General features: G+C 39.5%; 1 protein-coding gene across 5 annotated transcripts in view; it reads left to right on the forward strand.

Moving 5' to 3' along the window:
* The window catches only part of efr3a (EFR3 homolog A (S. cerevisiae)), a 110,930-nt gene that overhangs the window by 54,259 nt on the left and 40,074 nt on the right, over positions 1 to 16,597 (forward strand). For all 5 annotated transcript variants that reach the window (XM_022679258.2, XM_022679257.2, XM_022679256.2 and 2 more), the window contains 2 exons: positions 3,754 to 3,903; positions 10,367 to 10,474. In XM_022679258.2, coding sequence (XP_022534979.2) covers positions 3,754 to 3,903; positions 10,367 to 10,474 — 258 coding nt within the window. The remainder of the gene's footprint in view (positions 1 to 3,753; positions 3,904 to 10,366; positions 10,475 to 16,597) is intronic.

The following is a 16,597-nucleotide window of genomic DNA, read 5'->3' on the forward strand; positions in this document are numbered from 1 at the left end:
TGTGTGTGAGTGTATGTATATATATATATATATATATATATATATATATATATATATATATATATATATTAGGGGTGTAACGGTATGCAAAAATCACGGTTCGGTACGTACCTCGGTTTTGGGGTCACGGTTCGGTACATTTTCGGTACAGTATAGGAACAAAATGCAGAACCATTTTCTTCCACAGCGTGTTGTTTATTTAACCAAAAAATTGCCAATATACAAACTGAAACAGTAAATAAATATAAAGTGCTGCTTGGTACCATTAAGTTACCAGCCTTAAGCTATATACCATATTTGCACTACTGATATATACTATTTATACTGTCATTCCATCTCAATCACCATCAATATTGCACTATTGTCTTACGTATGTTTATTGTGTCTTGTTGTTTTGTACATATAGTGTCTCCCACTCTATTATACTATATATATTTTTCTTTTTTTTACTTATATTTATATTTCTATTTCTCCCCACACTACTGCACCTTGCTTTTGTCTCATGTATGTCTATTTGTGTCCCTGCTGTATTGTACACATAGTGTCTCCCATTCTCCTTTATTATATCTATTATCTGTACTTGCTGTAAAATTGGGAAGGAGAGTAACGTAATTTCAATTCTCTGTATGTCCTGTACATATGCAGTATTGACAATAAAACTACTTGACTTGACTTAAATGAAATATTCTCAAATGATTAAACAATGTTAAAAATTAAACAAAATAAAATTAAAAATAATAAATTGAATTCCCTTTAAACAGTAAACAAAACTTTCCACATGTAAAGTGCAGCACTCAGTTCCAGAATTCTAGTGTTACAGTATTCATTTTTACTCAATCTTCATATGTTTTGCCAAGAAAATCAGTTTGTCCACATTGTCAGCAGTGAGGGCAGATCTGCTGGCAGTTATAACGTCCCCAGCGCTTGAAAATACCCTCTATATACCCTCGATGCTATAAAAGCCCCAATGGATGCTGTAATGGCTTTAGCCCGATCTGAATTGTGATTGTAATGATGCCTGAACGCAGATATCAGTGGCGTTTGCACCACAGGGATCTTCTTTTTTGTCGCGGTAATTTTAGCACTTGGGTGGCTCTGTCTCAGATGACTTAGCATGTTTGAAGTGTTGCCCGAAATATAGCCGACCTCAGCAAAACAATAACGACATACCGCTTTCGTTTTATCCACTTGTCTTTTTCCGTCGCAGGTTTTCACTGGGAAACCGCAGTGCTCCCAAACGGGAGATTTTAAAGACAGGGGAGGATTTTCTATCTCCGTTTGGTCGCTAGCTTCTGCCATAATGTCAAAATAGTCTTCACCATTCTCTGATACAGCAGACGCGTGCACCTCGCAAATGTGTTTTGAAGAGTGGTTAGGAAAGGCTCGACTGATTGGTTCGCCGTGCGACGTCGCCCCCACATGGTCACAAGAGCACGAATCACGAAAGAGTTGCTTTAAACATATCAAAGAACCTCCCCTTTACTACTCCAATCACGTACTGGCATCTAATGAATATTAGATAGCCACATGTCGCGACAGGCACAGACCTAGGGTAGAACAGGCGCTGTGTAGAACATATAAACTGACTGTATTCGTTCGGTACAGCACTGTACCGTACCGAAGGTCTGTTCGGTACGGTTCGGTAAGAATACATTATACCGTTACAGGCCTAATATATATATATACACTGCTCAAACAAATAAAGGGAACACTCAAATAACACATCCTAGATCTGAATGAATGAAATATTCTCATTGAATACTTTGTTCTGTACAAAGTTGAATGTGCTGACAACAAAATCACACAAAAATCATCAATGGAAATCAAATTTATTAACCAATGGAGGCCTGGATTTGGAGCCACACACAAAATTAAAGTGAAAAAACACACTACAGGCTGATCCAACTTTAATGTAATGTCCTTAAAACAAGTCAAAATGAGGCTCAGTATTGTGTGTGGCCTCCACGTGCCTGTATGACCTCCCTACAACGCCTGGGCATGCTCCTGATGAGGTGGCGGATGGTCTCCTGAGGGATCTCCTCCCAGACCTGGACTAAAGAATCCACCAACTCCTAGACAGTCTGTGGTGCAACGTGACGTTGGTGGATGGAGCGAGACATGATGTCCCAGATGTGCTCAATCGGATTCAGGTCTGGGGAACGGGCGGGCCAGTCCATAGCTTCAATGCCTTCATCTTGCAGGAACTGCTGACACACTCCAGCCACATGAGGTCTAGCATTGTCCTGCATTAGGAGGAACCCAGGGCCAACCGCATCAGCATATGGTCTCACAAGGGGTCTGAGGATCTCATCTCGGTACCTAATGGCAGTCAGGCTACCTCTGGTGAGCACATGGAGGACTGTGCGGCCCTCCAAAGAAATGCCACCCCACACCATTACTGACCCACTGCCAAACCGGTCATGCTGAAGGATGTTGCAGGCAGCAGACCGCTCTCCACGGCGTCTCCAGACTCTGTCACGTCTGTCATGTGCTCAGTGTGAACCTGCTTTCATCTGTGAAGAGCACAAGGCGCCAGTGGCGAATTTGCCAATCCTGGTGTTCTCTGGCAAATGCCAAGCGTCCTGCACGGTGTTGGGCTGTGAGCACAACCCCCATCTGTGGACGTCGGGCCCTCATACCATCCTCATGGAGTCGGTTTCTAACCGTTTGTGCAGACACATGCACATTTGTGGCCTGCTGGAGGTCATTTTGCAGGGCTCTGGCAGTGCTCCTCCTGTTCCTTCTTGCACAAAGGCGGAGGTAGCGGTCCTGCTGCTGGGTTGTTGCCCTCCTACGGCCTCCTCCACGTCTCCTGGTGTACTGGCCTGTCTCCTGGTAGCGCCTCCAGCCTCTGGACACTACGCTGACAGACACAGCAAACCTTCTTGCCACAGCTCGCATTGATGTGCCATCCTGGATGAGCTGCACTACCTGAGCCACTTGTGTGGGTTGTAGAGTCCGTCTCATGCTACCACGAGTGTGAAAGAACCACCAAAACATCAGCCAGACAGCATAGGTTCTGAGAAGTGGTCTGTGGTCCCCACCTGCAGAACCACTCCTTTATTGAATGTGTCTTGCTAATTGCCAATAATTTCCACCTGTTGTCTATTCCATTTGCACAACAGCAGGTGAAATTGATTGTCAATCAGTGTTGCTTCCTAAGTGGACAGTTTAATTTCACAGAAGTTTGATTTACTTGGAGTTATATTGTGTTATTTGAGTGTTCCCTTTATTTTTTTGAGCAGTGTATATATATATATATATATATATATATATATATATATATAGCACACAGGGGGGATATTGCAGCAGCATTAGCATTAGCCGCTAACCGCAGCACTAGCGAAACCCTAAATGCCACACAATAGCACTAAATTAAGGAACCCAGAGTGTTCCGGTAACCCAGGGCGCTATCAGTTAGCGATTCATCTTACGTAGTTTTTTTTAACAGGACAATCACACAGACTACAGTTCAGTGTACTCTCCTCTGAATGGCGAAAGAGCTAGCGCTGCAGTTAGCAGCTAATGCTAATGCTGCTGCACCCAGCCTTAGTGCTGGAGAAACTTGACAGAAAACTCACCCTTATAACACTGTACTTCAGCAGAGTGGCTTTACTGCTCCTTAAACCTTGACTGGGAGAATTCATAAATAAGACACACTGTCGATTGTAAGGTACACTGTCGATTTTTGAGAAAATTAAAGAATTTTAAGTGCAATTTATATTTTTTTCTTGTGTGTGTGTGTGTGTATAGGATTCGTGTAGCTGGTATTAAAGGATTACAGGGAGTGGTGAGGAAGACTGTGAATGATGAACTGCAGGCCATCATCTGGGAGCCGCAGCACATGGACAAGCTCATTCCCTCCATGCTGTTCAACATGCAGGATAATGACGACTCGGACAGGTACACACACACACACACACACACACACACAGAAGTCCCCCCATGTGTTTAAGCATGCAGGACAGATATGAGTCATAGAGGTACACTCATGCCCTGTGTGAGATGTTTTTTTCTCCTGAAGTGTGTATATATATATATGTGTGTGTTTGTGTGATGTGTGTGTACCATATTTATTTGTGTGTGTGTGATGTGTGTGTACCATATTTTCTACAGACTGTAAAAATCTTTGGAAGAAGAACTTCTTTTGAGATTTTTGAGGGAAGACAGGTTTCTTTAACTTAGAGTGAGTTCAAAAATAGTCAAAATATCTTTAATTTTATAGTAAAATCTTTTCAGTATTAGGTAAACTGTACAGGGGTTATACATCTTGTATTAGTTAGTATTTTTTATTTGTTCAGAACTGACCAGAAGACTAACCTCCAGTAAAGTATGTCATCATGAGACTCCAAAATGGGACTTATCAGGGACATAGTTAGAATATAAGCTGTATTTGATACAGTGGTGTTCCTGAACACACAGCCTAGAGAGCAATAGAAAATGAGCTTGTAGAAAAAACAATTTAGAGTTTATTTATGTATTTTGTTCTATAAAAATGTTTGTGTTTTGGATATTGTGAATAGACAGAAAGCTGGTCTGTTCATGTAACCAAGGTCATGCACACGTTCTGTAGCTCCTTTTTTCCATTGCAGGGTGTGTAGACCGTATTTTGCGCACTGTAAGACTCATTTAAAATCCTTAAAATTTTCCCAAAAGTCATCAGTGTGCCTTATAATCCGGTGCCCCTCATGTATGAATTTTATCAGTCAGGTAATAAGGAGCAGTAAAGCCACTCAGCTGAAGTACAGCATTGTACAGGAGTTTCAGTTTAGCCTGAGGCACCAAGTCTGGAGTAGCATTAGCATTAGCTGCTAATCGTGCTAAGCGCTAGCCCTTTTGCTGTTCAGGTGTGAGTATTATGGGCCTGTAGCCTTCCGCTAACCACAGCTAGCACTGCTGGAGCAGTATTAGCATTTACATGCATAATTAAAGTAGTACTGCAGAGATAAATTCATGATTTAAGTTGCTTTGTTGAAATAAATTAATGATTGGGTTATCACTGCTGAGCTAAGTTCATGATTTAGGCAGAACTTCTGAACTTAATGGTTAGAATAGCACTGGTGCAGTAAAGTCATAATTTAAGTAGCACTGCTGAGATAAAGCCATAATTTAAGTAGCACTTCTGAGGTAAAGTCATGATTCAAGTAGCTTTTCTTAGGTAAAGTCGTGATTTAAGTTTTACTACTAAGGTAAATTCATGATTTAAGTTACTTTGTTGGAATAAATTTATGATTGGGTTATCACTGCTGAGCTACGCTCATGATTTAGGCAGAACTGCTGAGGTAAGTTAATGGTTAGAATAGCACTGGTGCGGTAAAGTCATAATTTAAGTAGCACTTTTGAGGTAAAGTCATGGTTTAAGTAGCACTGGTAAGGTAAAGTCATGATTTAAGTAACACTGCTGAGGTAAAATCATGGTTTAAGTAGCGCTGGTGAGGTAAAGTCGTCATGGTTTAAGTAGCACTGGTGAAGTAAAGTCGTCATGGTTTAAGTAGTGCTGGTAAGGTAAAGTCATGATTTAAGTAACACTGCTGAGGTAAAATCATGGTTTAAGTAGCGCTGGTGAGGTAAAGTCATGATTTAAGTAACACTGCTGAGGTAAATTAGGTAGCACTTCTAATGTAAAGGCATCTTGCTGTGTTGGTTTCTCTACTGGGACATTATAAGTGTTCAATAAAAAAAAAAAACGTATCCAATGTTATTGAGTATTAGGTCTTCAGACTTTGATTGTTGTCAAAATTGATCTAATTAGCATGTATTTTGGCCAGATATTAAATAGAGCAGCGTTTATATTTAAAGAAGGGAAAAGTAATAGAGAAATGCTACATGTTACAGTTTTACAGTTGAGTTTTGTCTCCTCTCTTTTTGCAGCTGGTAGGGGGGTATAAGGCATGGCTTTAATAAGAGAGCTGCAAATCCACAGCCTTCCTACATCAGTGTGAAAGGCCACGTTTTACAGCTGTGATTCCATTACCCTGGTTTCATTGTGCCTCAGCAGAAATGCGGAGAGTCTTATTGTAACACGCTGTGTTACGCCGGGGCCTCCTCTCAGGATTGCTATTCTGAGCCGTTTATAGAGGTTAGAGGCGCAATGTATTTTCAGGTCAAATTGGAAAAGTGGAACGAATTAGCTCACAAAAGCTGAAATGGCAGGGCGGAGAGAACGGAGGGAGGCAGTCGTGGCAACAGAGGAGGACGAGCGAAGAAAGAGAGAGATCACGCTAATAACGGAAGATAATGGGTCACTTTTGTGTGTGTGCATGGAAAGTCAATGTGTACAGATAAGAAAGGGTGTGTCTCTGTGTGTGTGTCTCTGTGTGTGTGTGTTTGTGTGTGTGTGTGTGTGTGTGCGCGAGAGTGAGAGCATGTCATCCTACCGGCCTGGCTTATGAGAATGGTCTGGGACCCAATCATATTCATTGATCTGTGTTAGAGATGGCACCAGTCTGAAACCTATTACTGGTACCAGCTGATACCAGTAGAAATCACCCGTATTACTCATGGGATGGAAAAATGTAATCCAGTTTGATTCAGGACAAAATCTTAGATTGATTTTGTTATACATGGTATGCAATTTGCTAGAATTACACTACTGTAGTTAGGTTGCTGTCTGTGTGTGTCTGTGTGCGTCTGTGTGTGTCTGTGTGCGTCTGTGTCTATCTCTCTCTCTGTGTGTGTGTGTGTGTGTGTGTGTGGTGGTACACACACTCTGGACTGATTTATCCACCTAGATTCGCTTGACGATAAAAGGGCGGCCATGTTTGTTTAATTTGTGTTAGAATATCCGGTGCAGCAGTGGATTATTGATATAGTGAGGTTACACCCACAGTGGTAATAAATGTACAGTATAAGTAATATAATATATTAATATGTAAATGTAAATTCTCGATTAGAATAGTAGCACTGATAAGGTAAATTCATGATTAGAATAGTAGCACTGCTGAGGTAAATTAATTATTAAAATAGCAGTGCTGAGGTAAATTCTCGGTTAGAATAGTAGCAGTGCTGAGGTAAATTCTCGGTTAGAATAGTAGCACTGCTGAGGTAAATTCATGATTACAATAGTAGCACTGCTGAGGTAAATTAATTATTAAAATAGCAGTGCTGAGGTAAATTCACGATTACAATAGTAGCACCGCTGAGGTAAATTAATGATTAGAATAGCACTGATGAGGTAAATTCATGATTAGAATAGCACTGCTGAGGTAAATTCATGATTAGAATAGCACTGCTAAAGTAAAATATTGATTAGAATAGCATTGCCAAGGTAAATGCATGATTCGAACAGCATTGCTGGAGTAAACTCCTGATTAGATAGGTAGCATTGTTGAAGTAAATTCATGATTAGATACACAGCACTTCTGAGGTACGTTCATGATTAGAGTAGCACCACTGGGGAAGTTCGTGATTAGAATAGCGCAGCAAGTAAATTCATGAATAGAATAGTACTGCTAAAGTAAATTCTTGATTAAAATAGCACTGCTGATGTAAAGTCATGATTAGAATAGCATTAGTAAGGTAAATTCTAGATTAGAAAATCAGTGCTGAGGTAAATAATGACGAGAATAGCATTGCTAGGGTAAATGCATGATTAGGATAGCACTGTTGAAGTAAGTTTATGATTAAAATAGCAATTTATGATTATTGATTATTATTTTTATAGCTGTTCTATATTCTGTTTTTTTTTATTATTATTATTTTTTATATATATTTTGTTACGTCTCTAGTAACCAGCATTGTAAGGCAGTTATTTAGCAACTTTCTGCTACGACTAAATAAAATAGCTTTTTTGTGTGCAAGTAATACATGTTATACTTCAGTCCTGCTGAAAGTGATTCATCGACTTCAGTTAACAGCTTTCCCCCCTACATTTGACCTTGTATTTACATCATTCATCACTGAGTAAGCAGTCCTACAAATATAGAAATATAAAGTGCACTACACTAGTGTGTTATGGAGGAATTGAAAGCGTGATATATATATATATTATTTTTTTTCCCTCTTTTTATGTGTTCTGGCTCCTGTGGCTGTGCACTGTAGCTGGTCAAGGGCATCTGGGACTGTTAATTGCTTTTTAGAGGTTGAACGTGAGCTAAATGTATGTATGTGGAAGTGTGTGGGTGGCCAGCCGTGTGTGTGTGTGCGTTTGAGGGAGCAAGAGAGCGAGCAAGAATATAGAAGAGTGATGGAGCTAAGTAAAAATATAAATACAGTCCCCTCTAAAAGTATTGGAACAGTGAGGTCAATCCCATTATTTCTGCTATAGACTGAAAACTTTTGAATTTGACAGTAAAAGACGAATAAAAGTCAAAAGATCAACATTTCAGCTTTCATTTCCAGATATTTACATATTTACATCATATCTGGATCTGATTTACAGTTTAGAAGATTCAGCACCTTCTGTCTGAATCCACCCATTTTTTTTATATAAGCAAAAGTACTGGACCACTTATTCAAACAACAAACAGCACTGAATGTCTACATTTGGGTTTTATCTGTGTAGACTGTGCGTTTATAATTAGTTGAGTAAACAACATTAAAAATAGAGAGCTGAGAGTCTATGGCTGAAACACAAGCAGCTGTGAAGCTGAGAGAAAATGGAAAATCAATCAGAACCATAAGAGCACAAATATTGTTCAGAGCCAGAACAACAGTTTGGAATTTCCTGAAGAAGAAAGTCGTCACACAAAGAGAAACCACAACAGTTGATGACAAAAAAATGTATTATAATTAAAAGTTACTTTATTTCATTAATTAGGTTCAAAATGTGAAACTCATATATTATATAGATATATTACATACAGAGTGATTTATTTTAAGCATTTCTTTTTTTTTATTGTACCTTATTATCTTTTACAGCCAATGAAAACCAAACCAAACAAAAATCAGTGTCTCAGAAAATTAGAACAAAATATAAGATCAGTTAGTACTTTTGACAGTGAGGGCAGTGTGCCAAGTCCTGCTGGAAAATGAAATCCAAACCATCACTGACCATCAGGAAATTTTACATTTGATTTTTTAAAATTCTGATTTGTAGAGTCATGTCATCTGCTGGTGTTGATCCACTGTGTTTTATCAAGTTCTTCATGCTTCCCTCTGCTCACAACTTTTATGGAGGTGCGGATTTCATTTTCCAGCAGGAATTATGAACAATAAAAGAAATAAACACTTAAAATAGATCACTCTGCGTGTAATACATCTATATAATATATAAGTTTCACATTTTTTAAACTGAATTATTAAAATAAAGTAACTTTTCAATGATATTCTTTTTTATGTATATATGTACCTGTATCAAAGGCATGTAGAACATACTTGGACATGGGAGAGGAGAGCAGGACCATTTATACTAGTAAATATTTTGAGATCTGTTGGGTGATTTAAATGCTTTATACCGTTTGTGTGTGTCTTTTTCAGGACATTTTTCTCTACATTTTTTTATGGTTGTGTGTTTGAGAGAAAGGCATTAAGTGGGCTTGTTGTTTATTGTGTGTGTGTGTGTGTGTGTTACCTAAAGCTCTGTGGGCTGACCTCATGTTAAATATAGCCTACTCCCTCATGAATTTTTTAATCTGCAGACAGTCCTTCATCGATCAGTGGGGGGTGGGCCAGAGTGTGTGTGTGTGTGTGTGTGTGGGTGGGTGTATCTCTATGGGACGTGTGTGACTGTGTGTGAAAAACACACCGAAAGAAAAACAGAAAAGGCCAAACACCAAACACACATATCTCCAGATAATTTAAAACAGCAATATAGCAATTTTCTTTAAATACCAGCTTTTTGTTGATGCTCTACTCAGGGCTGGGTATCATTTTAAAGTTTCCGATACCGATACGATACTTTTGATGGCGATACTCAAGCAATACTTTTAATACTTTTTAATACTTTTAAATACCTTTAATAAGCACAATTTTTGGTAATCGATAATTACCAATACATTTTGGGCGGTACCTTTTTGAAATCGAATTTCGATACACTGCCCTGGCTCTACTAACCTGTATCTGTGTCCGTTTGCAAGCAAATAATTCCTGACTGTAAGGGGAAGTGTTAATCCTGCCCAGGACATATTAATAAAATTACGGTTTATACACTAATATAACTGTTATGAAATGTTTGTATAAATGGTTTAAATGTTTTTAAATGTTTTTAATAGTTATAGATTCAGTTTTATTAAAGACTGACTGGCTTTGCATTAGACTTCACTAATCATGCTGCATTTACTTATTTAGTTCTCAATAAATTAAAATACAACTAAATGTTTCATTTGTTTAATCATTTTCATGCTTATGCTTAAAATTTGTATGGGCTTTTTCATGTGTTCATTTCTTTCTCTTTCTCTCTCTCTCTTTCTCTCTCTCTCTTTCTCAGGGCTGGAGGAGAGGAGAACCCTGCAGCTCTGGCTGAAAGCTGTTTTCGGGAGCTGCTCGGTCGCGCTGCCTATGGGAACATGAATAACGCTGTTCGGCCGGTGCTGGTGTAAGTACACGTAACCGTGAGAAACCTGTTGTATAAGAACACAGAAAATAAAACAAGTTACTGAACACAGAAGGAAAAATCCACGTCAGACTGTTAAGGTGTTAAGGTATCTATCTGTATTGGTACAGTGGCATAAAAACGTTTGGATATCCCTGATTTTTTTTCTGATCATGATTTTCCTTTATAAATCATTAAATATATTTTATATATTATATTTGTCCCCTTACAACCACAAACAAAAATTTATTTTATTGAGATTTTAGGTGATAGACAAACACTAACAAAGTATCGCATAATTGTGAAGTGAAACGAAAATGATTTGATACATGATTTTCACATTTGTATCAAATAAAAATCTGTGTGATATGCAAACATTTTCAGCCCCCTATATCAATACATAGTATTGTAATTTTTTCAAATTCTTCTTTATAAAACAGCTCAAGCTCAGCCAAGTTATATTAAGAGCGTCTGTGAACAGCAGCAATTTTTATGTCTTGCCACAAAAGCTCAGTGTGATTAAAGACTGGATCATTCTAACACGTGAATATTCTTTGATCTAAATCATTTCACTGTAGCTCTGGCTGTACGCTGTAGGTTTAGGGTCATCGTCTTGCTGGAAGGTGAATCTTCTTCCCAGTCTCAAGACTTTTACAGCCTCCAAAGGGTTTTCTTCCAGTGCATTGCATCAATTTTATTTAAGGGGTTCAGAGTAAAGGGGGCTGAATCCATTTGCACGGCACACTTTTCCGATTTTTATTTGATAAAAAGGTTGAAAAACATGCATCATTTACGTTCACTTCACACTTATGCAGTACTTTGTGTTGGTTTGTCACTTAAAATCTCATATCAATAAAATACATTTGAGGTTGTGTTTGTAAGGTTGTAAATGTGGAAAAGTTCAAGGGGTATGAATGCTTTTATAATCCCACTTTTGTGAGATGTTGCATTTAACTGTGGGTTTTTGTGAGACACTACCCTTAACCTGTACATTTATTTCCACCATATCTGTTTGTATTAAACTAGACTAGACATGTTTATTCTTGGATGCTGGACGGCTGGAGTTCTTGGACTGAACAGAAGTGGGTGTCCACTTGGAACCCAGTCGACAGCAGGAAGGATTGGCTAAATCACTCTCGCGTTTGTATCTTTAGAGCAGCAACACTGATTTAGAGGGCAGTCCAGACAGATACATTACAGGCGTATTTAACACTGGTCTTAGAAGTGTGTGAGATACTTGCCAAAGTATCTCACACACTGTTCGGCTGCAGAAAGCTGTGTAACCCCACCCATCCCCATAGGTTTCAATGGCAAAACAGAAAACTTTCAATCACATTTTTTCTAACAACTGTAATTCTACCTCCATTTTTTAAATGCAACAGCTAGTGTAACCTCTGCTTATATTGTCATTTTTTTTATATCCTCACAAAATTAGTTTTTAAAAACATTATTCAGCTCTACTTGAAAAGGTGTGATTATTGTAAAAGGGCTGGGTTACACCTAGCCGGGGTGGGATTAATGATTGTATGGGTGGGACCATAGACTACGTGAGCTCTTTCGAGGCAGCCCTCAGGGGCGGGGTTATTTAAATGAGTAGGCTGTCTCTCCACAGTCTTTCTCCCTCCTCTGGTCTCTACTGCGACTCAGACTCGGGTTTCAGGGTCGCCAACATGGTGGAAGATTTTGGCTTCATTTTCATTGAATGAATGGGAACGGAGACACGGCGTCCATCTTTTTTTACAGTCTCTGGTCACACTGGCTTCTGCTTAGGTAGTAAACAGCTGTGAGCTCTCTGAGCTGTAACTGATAACAGTTTATGTTAGCATGCAGTATCATGACAGCAGAACTAGCCACTGTTGGCGTGTTTTGGCTATAAGATGCACTGAAATTCTTTACATTTCTCAAAAATCACCAGTGCCCCTTATAATCCCGTGCTCCTTATGTATGAATTTTACCAGTCAGGTTGTAAGAAGCAGTAAAGTCACTCTGCTGGAGTACAGAGTTGTACAGGAGTTTCAGCTTAGTTCTCCAGCACCGAGGCTGGAGCAGTATTAGCATTAGCCGCTAACTGCGCTAAGCGCTAGCTCCTACACCATTCAGAGGTGAGCGTTTTCAGCCTGTAGCCTGCTCCTTTCCCTGGCTAGCACTACTGGAGCAGTATTGGCATTACCATTATCCGCTAACCATGCTAAGTGCTAGCACCTCCGCTATTCAGAGGTGAGTATATGGGTCTGTAGCCTGCACGTTTACCGTGTTAAAACAAGCTAATAATGGCCTGGCTTACCGGAACACTCGGGGTTCCTCTGTGTGGGGCTGTCGGGTAGTATTTACTGTTAGCCGCTAATGCTAATGCTGCTGCACCCAGCCTTAGTGGAAATCTGAAAATTGAGGATTACTGTAAATAAACAGAAGCTCTTTACTCACCCAAGGAGAGAAATCTGTGTATATTAATACTCTGTGCTTGATTGACTTGAAAAGAAAATGTTTTTTTTACTTTGCTTATCTTTTTTACTTTACTTACTACCCACCATCACCACCCAGCGATGAGACCTGCTGAATTAGAAGGAAAAAACATGGAGACACCACTGTTCCTTTCTAGTGTGGCATAATGCGCCTTATATAATCCAGTGCATCTTATGTATGAAAATATACCAGAAAATAGACGTTCACCTTACTGCATCATATTCATAAAGTTGTAAGAGTACAGAAATCAATATTTGGTGGAATACCCCTGGTTTTTAATCACAGTTTTCATGCATCTTGGCATGTTCTTCTCCACCAGTCTTACACACTGATTTATATGTATATGTATATTTTTGATTAAAATTAACATCATTATTTTATTATAAACTACAGGCATTTCTCCCAAATTCCAAATCAAAATATTTTAATATTTTAATTTACAGCATTTATTTGCAGAAAATGAGAAATGGCTGAAATAACAAAAAAGATGCAGCGCTTTTAGACCTCAAATAATGCAAAGAAAACAAGTTCATATTCATAAAGTTTTAAGAGTTCAGAAATCAATTTTTGTTGAAATAACTCTGGTTTTTAATCATAGTTTTCATGCATCTTGGCATGTTCTCCTCCACCAGTCTTACACACTGCTTTTGGATAACTTTATACCTTTACTCCTGGAGCCACATTTTAAAGCAGTTCAGCTTGGTTTGGTTTGATGGCTTGTGATCATCCATCTTCCTCTTGATTATATTCCAGAGGTTTTCAATTTGGTAAAATCAAAGAAACTCATCATTTTTAAGTGGTCTCTTATTTTTTTTTCCAGAGCTGTATATACTTCTAACAGTGCATTAAGTCACACAGCTATATTAAAGCCCACTCATGCAAAATGCATGTTTTGGCCTGTCAGTAGATTCAGTAGTTCTCTTCATATCTACACTGAAACTGAATCCAGACATCACTGTAGGATCTTGTGACTGCCCCGGCTCGTGGAGATGACATGGCTGGTGACTGGGAAAGCTTGCAGTGTGTGTGTGTGTGTGTGTGTGATTACATAGACAGTAGTAGATTGAATCTCAGAATAAATCAGCCGTGACTTTGAACCCCTCACCTGCAGGCACGCTCACGCTGAACAGAAGTGACTCGCGTGAGATTTTAGGCGTGTGTATGGTGTGCAGTTGGCCTGAACGAGTAAACAACTCAACACCACCCAGGAAAGTCACATATATACGCATACATACACCACACACACACATTGATACATAAACACACACACACATACACACACACACACACTGTGGCCAGAAGCTGAGATTTTGCAGAGAGTTGACCTCTGAGCTCTGCTTTCTTAATACATCGTAGTCACTTAGTCTCAAATACACACACACACACACACACACACAAACAGCAGCGGCAGTAATAGAAGTAGGAGGCAGTGTGGTGTGTTATCAGCTTGTCTGGCTGGTGAAGTCTTTGAGAGGCAGCAGCTGTGTGAACTCCTCGAGGAGGCAGGCTGCTTATGGGAGGATTTTTCACCCTTTGCGGGCAGACAGCGAGCTGAAGAACTGAGCTCCCAGCAAACATGTCCGCTCGCGTCTCTAGTCTTCGCTTTTCAGATGTGGTCTTTAGCTGCATGTTCGCACTCGCATAACAGAAGGAAACAGGACTGCGGGTTACAGCACTAGAATAGAGAGCAGTACAGTAAGTAGGGCTGTGTGTTGAGTAGTACCTGGTAGGGCTCCAACTAATGACTATTTTAGTAGTCGACTAATCTGCCGATTATCTGTTTGATTAATCGATTAGTCCCGATTATTTTTTGCTATACCCTCCATTAGTAATTCCTACGGGTGAGAACAGCTAAACCTTTAGGCCCCGAGACCAAATTTGCAGTAACGTATTTTTCGCACTATAAGGCGCACCGGATTTTAAGACGCACTGTCAATAAATCAAATTTTGTTTCATTTTTTAAAATATATACAATAAAATTGTAAAAATGTAGTTGAAAATGTTTATGTTGCAAATTCAAAACAGAAAACATACAGCTCTGGAAGAGTCCACTTCAGTTTCTGAATCAGTTTCTCTGATTTTACTATTTATAGGTATATGTTTGAGTAAAATGAATATTGTTGCACATTATTCTATAAACTACTGACAACATTCCTCCCAAATTCCAAATAAAAATATTGTCATTTACAGCATTTATTTGCAGAAAATGAGAAATGGGTGAAATAAGATGCAGAGCTTTCAGACCTTTAAATAATGCAAAAAAACAAACAAGTTCATATTCATAAAGTTTTAAGAGTTCTCCTTCACCAGTCTTACACACTGCTTTTGGATAAGCAGTTCAGCCTGGTTTGATGGCTTGTGATCATTCATCTTCCTCTTTATTATGTTTCACGTCTTGCTGGCACATCTGTGACCAAGACAGCAAGTCTTTGTGATGTATCAAGATCCAGGGTATTGTCAGCATACCACCAAGAAGGACCAACCACATCCAACAGGATTAACTGTGGACGCAAGAGGAAGCTGTCTGAAAGGGATGTCCGGGTGCCAACTGGGATTGTATCCAAAAAACATAAAACCACGGCTGCTCAAATCACGACAGAATTCAATGTGCACCTCAACTCTCCTGTTTCCATCAGGACTGTCCGTCGGGACAATAAATTATTGTGCTCTAAAACCAGGTGTTTCAGTTTCGTTGTCCAACCCCTGTACATAAGCTTTAATCACACTGGATATTCCTGTATGGCTCATTGGTGCCACTAGTGTTTGGGCATTGATTTGCCAAAAAAATCTGGCTGGACAGGGAAATTTCAGGGGACCGATCAGATTTCAGCCCCCTGTGGCCCCACCCCTAGGATCACTAGTGGTCTGCATGCACCGAATAATGACATTGAAGATGTCTGTGGCGGTTTGATGGGAATACACATACCTTCATTTCATTACACTTATCTAATAGGAAGCATTTCAAACAGAACACATCATCACCCAAACACACAGAGTTCACTAAGAGTTCACTATGCTTGTTGCACCCAGAGACTGTAAAAAAAGATGGACGCCGTGTCGCCGTTCCCATTCATTCTATGAAAATGAAGCCAAAATCTTCCGCCATGCTGGCGATCCTGATACCCGAGTCTGCGCAGTAGAGACCAGAGGAGGGAGAAAGACTGTGGAGAGACAGCCTACTCATTTAAATAACCCCGCCCCTGAGGGCTGCCTCGAGGTCACAGGCTGCATAGCGGAGCTGACGGTCTGTTATCGGTCCCGCTCATTACCATCCCTTTTACAATAACCACACCTTTTTTGAATAGAGCTGAATAACTTTTTAAAAACGAATTCTGAGGGGATCTAAAAATGTGACAATATAAGCAGAGGTTACACTAGCTGTTGCATTTAAATAATGGAGGTAGAATTACAGTATATTAGAAAAAAATGTGATTGAAAGTTGTCTGTTTTGCCATTGAAACCTATGGGGATGGCTGGGGTTACGCAGCTTTCTGAAACCGAACAGCAGGGGGCGCCCGACCTGTGGTGGCTTCACTTTTGAGAGACCATGCTCTGTCCAGCTATACACAGTCTATGGTTGCACCAATTTCAGCTGCAAACTAAGTAATAGAGCAATAGGCTGTGTTATAATCAAAACTGGCCTATAAAATGCAGTTTTTGGGC

This window comes from Astyanax mexicanus, chromosome 4, assembly GCF_023375975.1.
Source record: "Astyanax mexicanus isolate ESR-SI-001 chromosome 4, AstMex3_surface, whole genome shotgun sequence".
Taxonomy (NCBI): Eukaryota; Metazoa; Chordata; class Actinopteri; order Characiformes; family Acestrorhamphidae; genus Astyanax; species Astyanax mexicanus.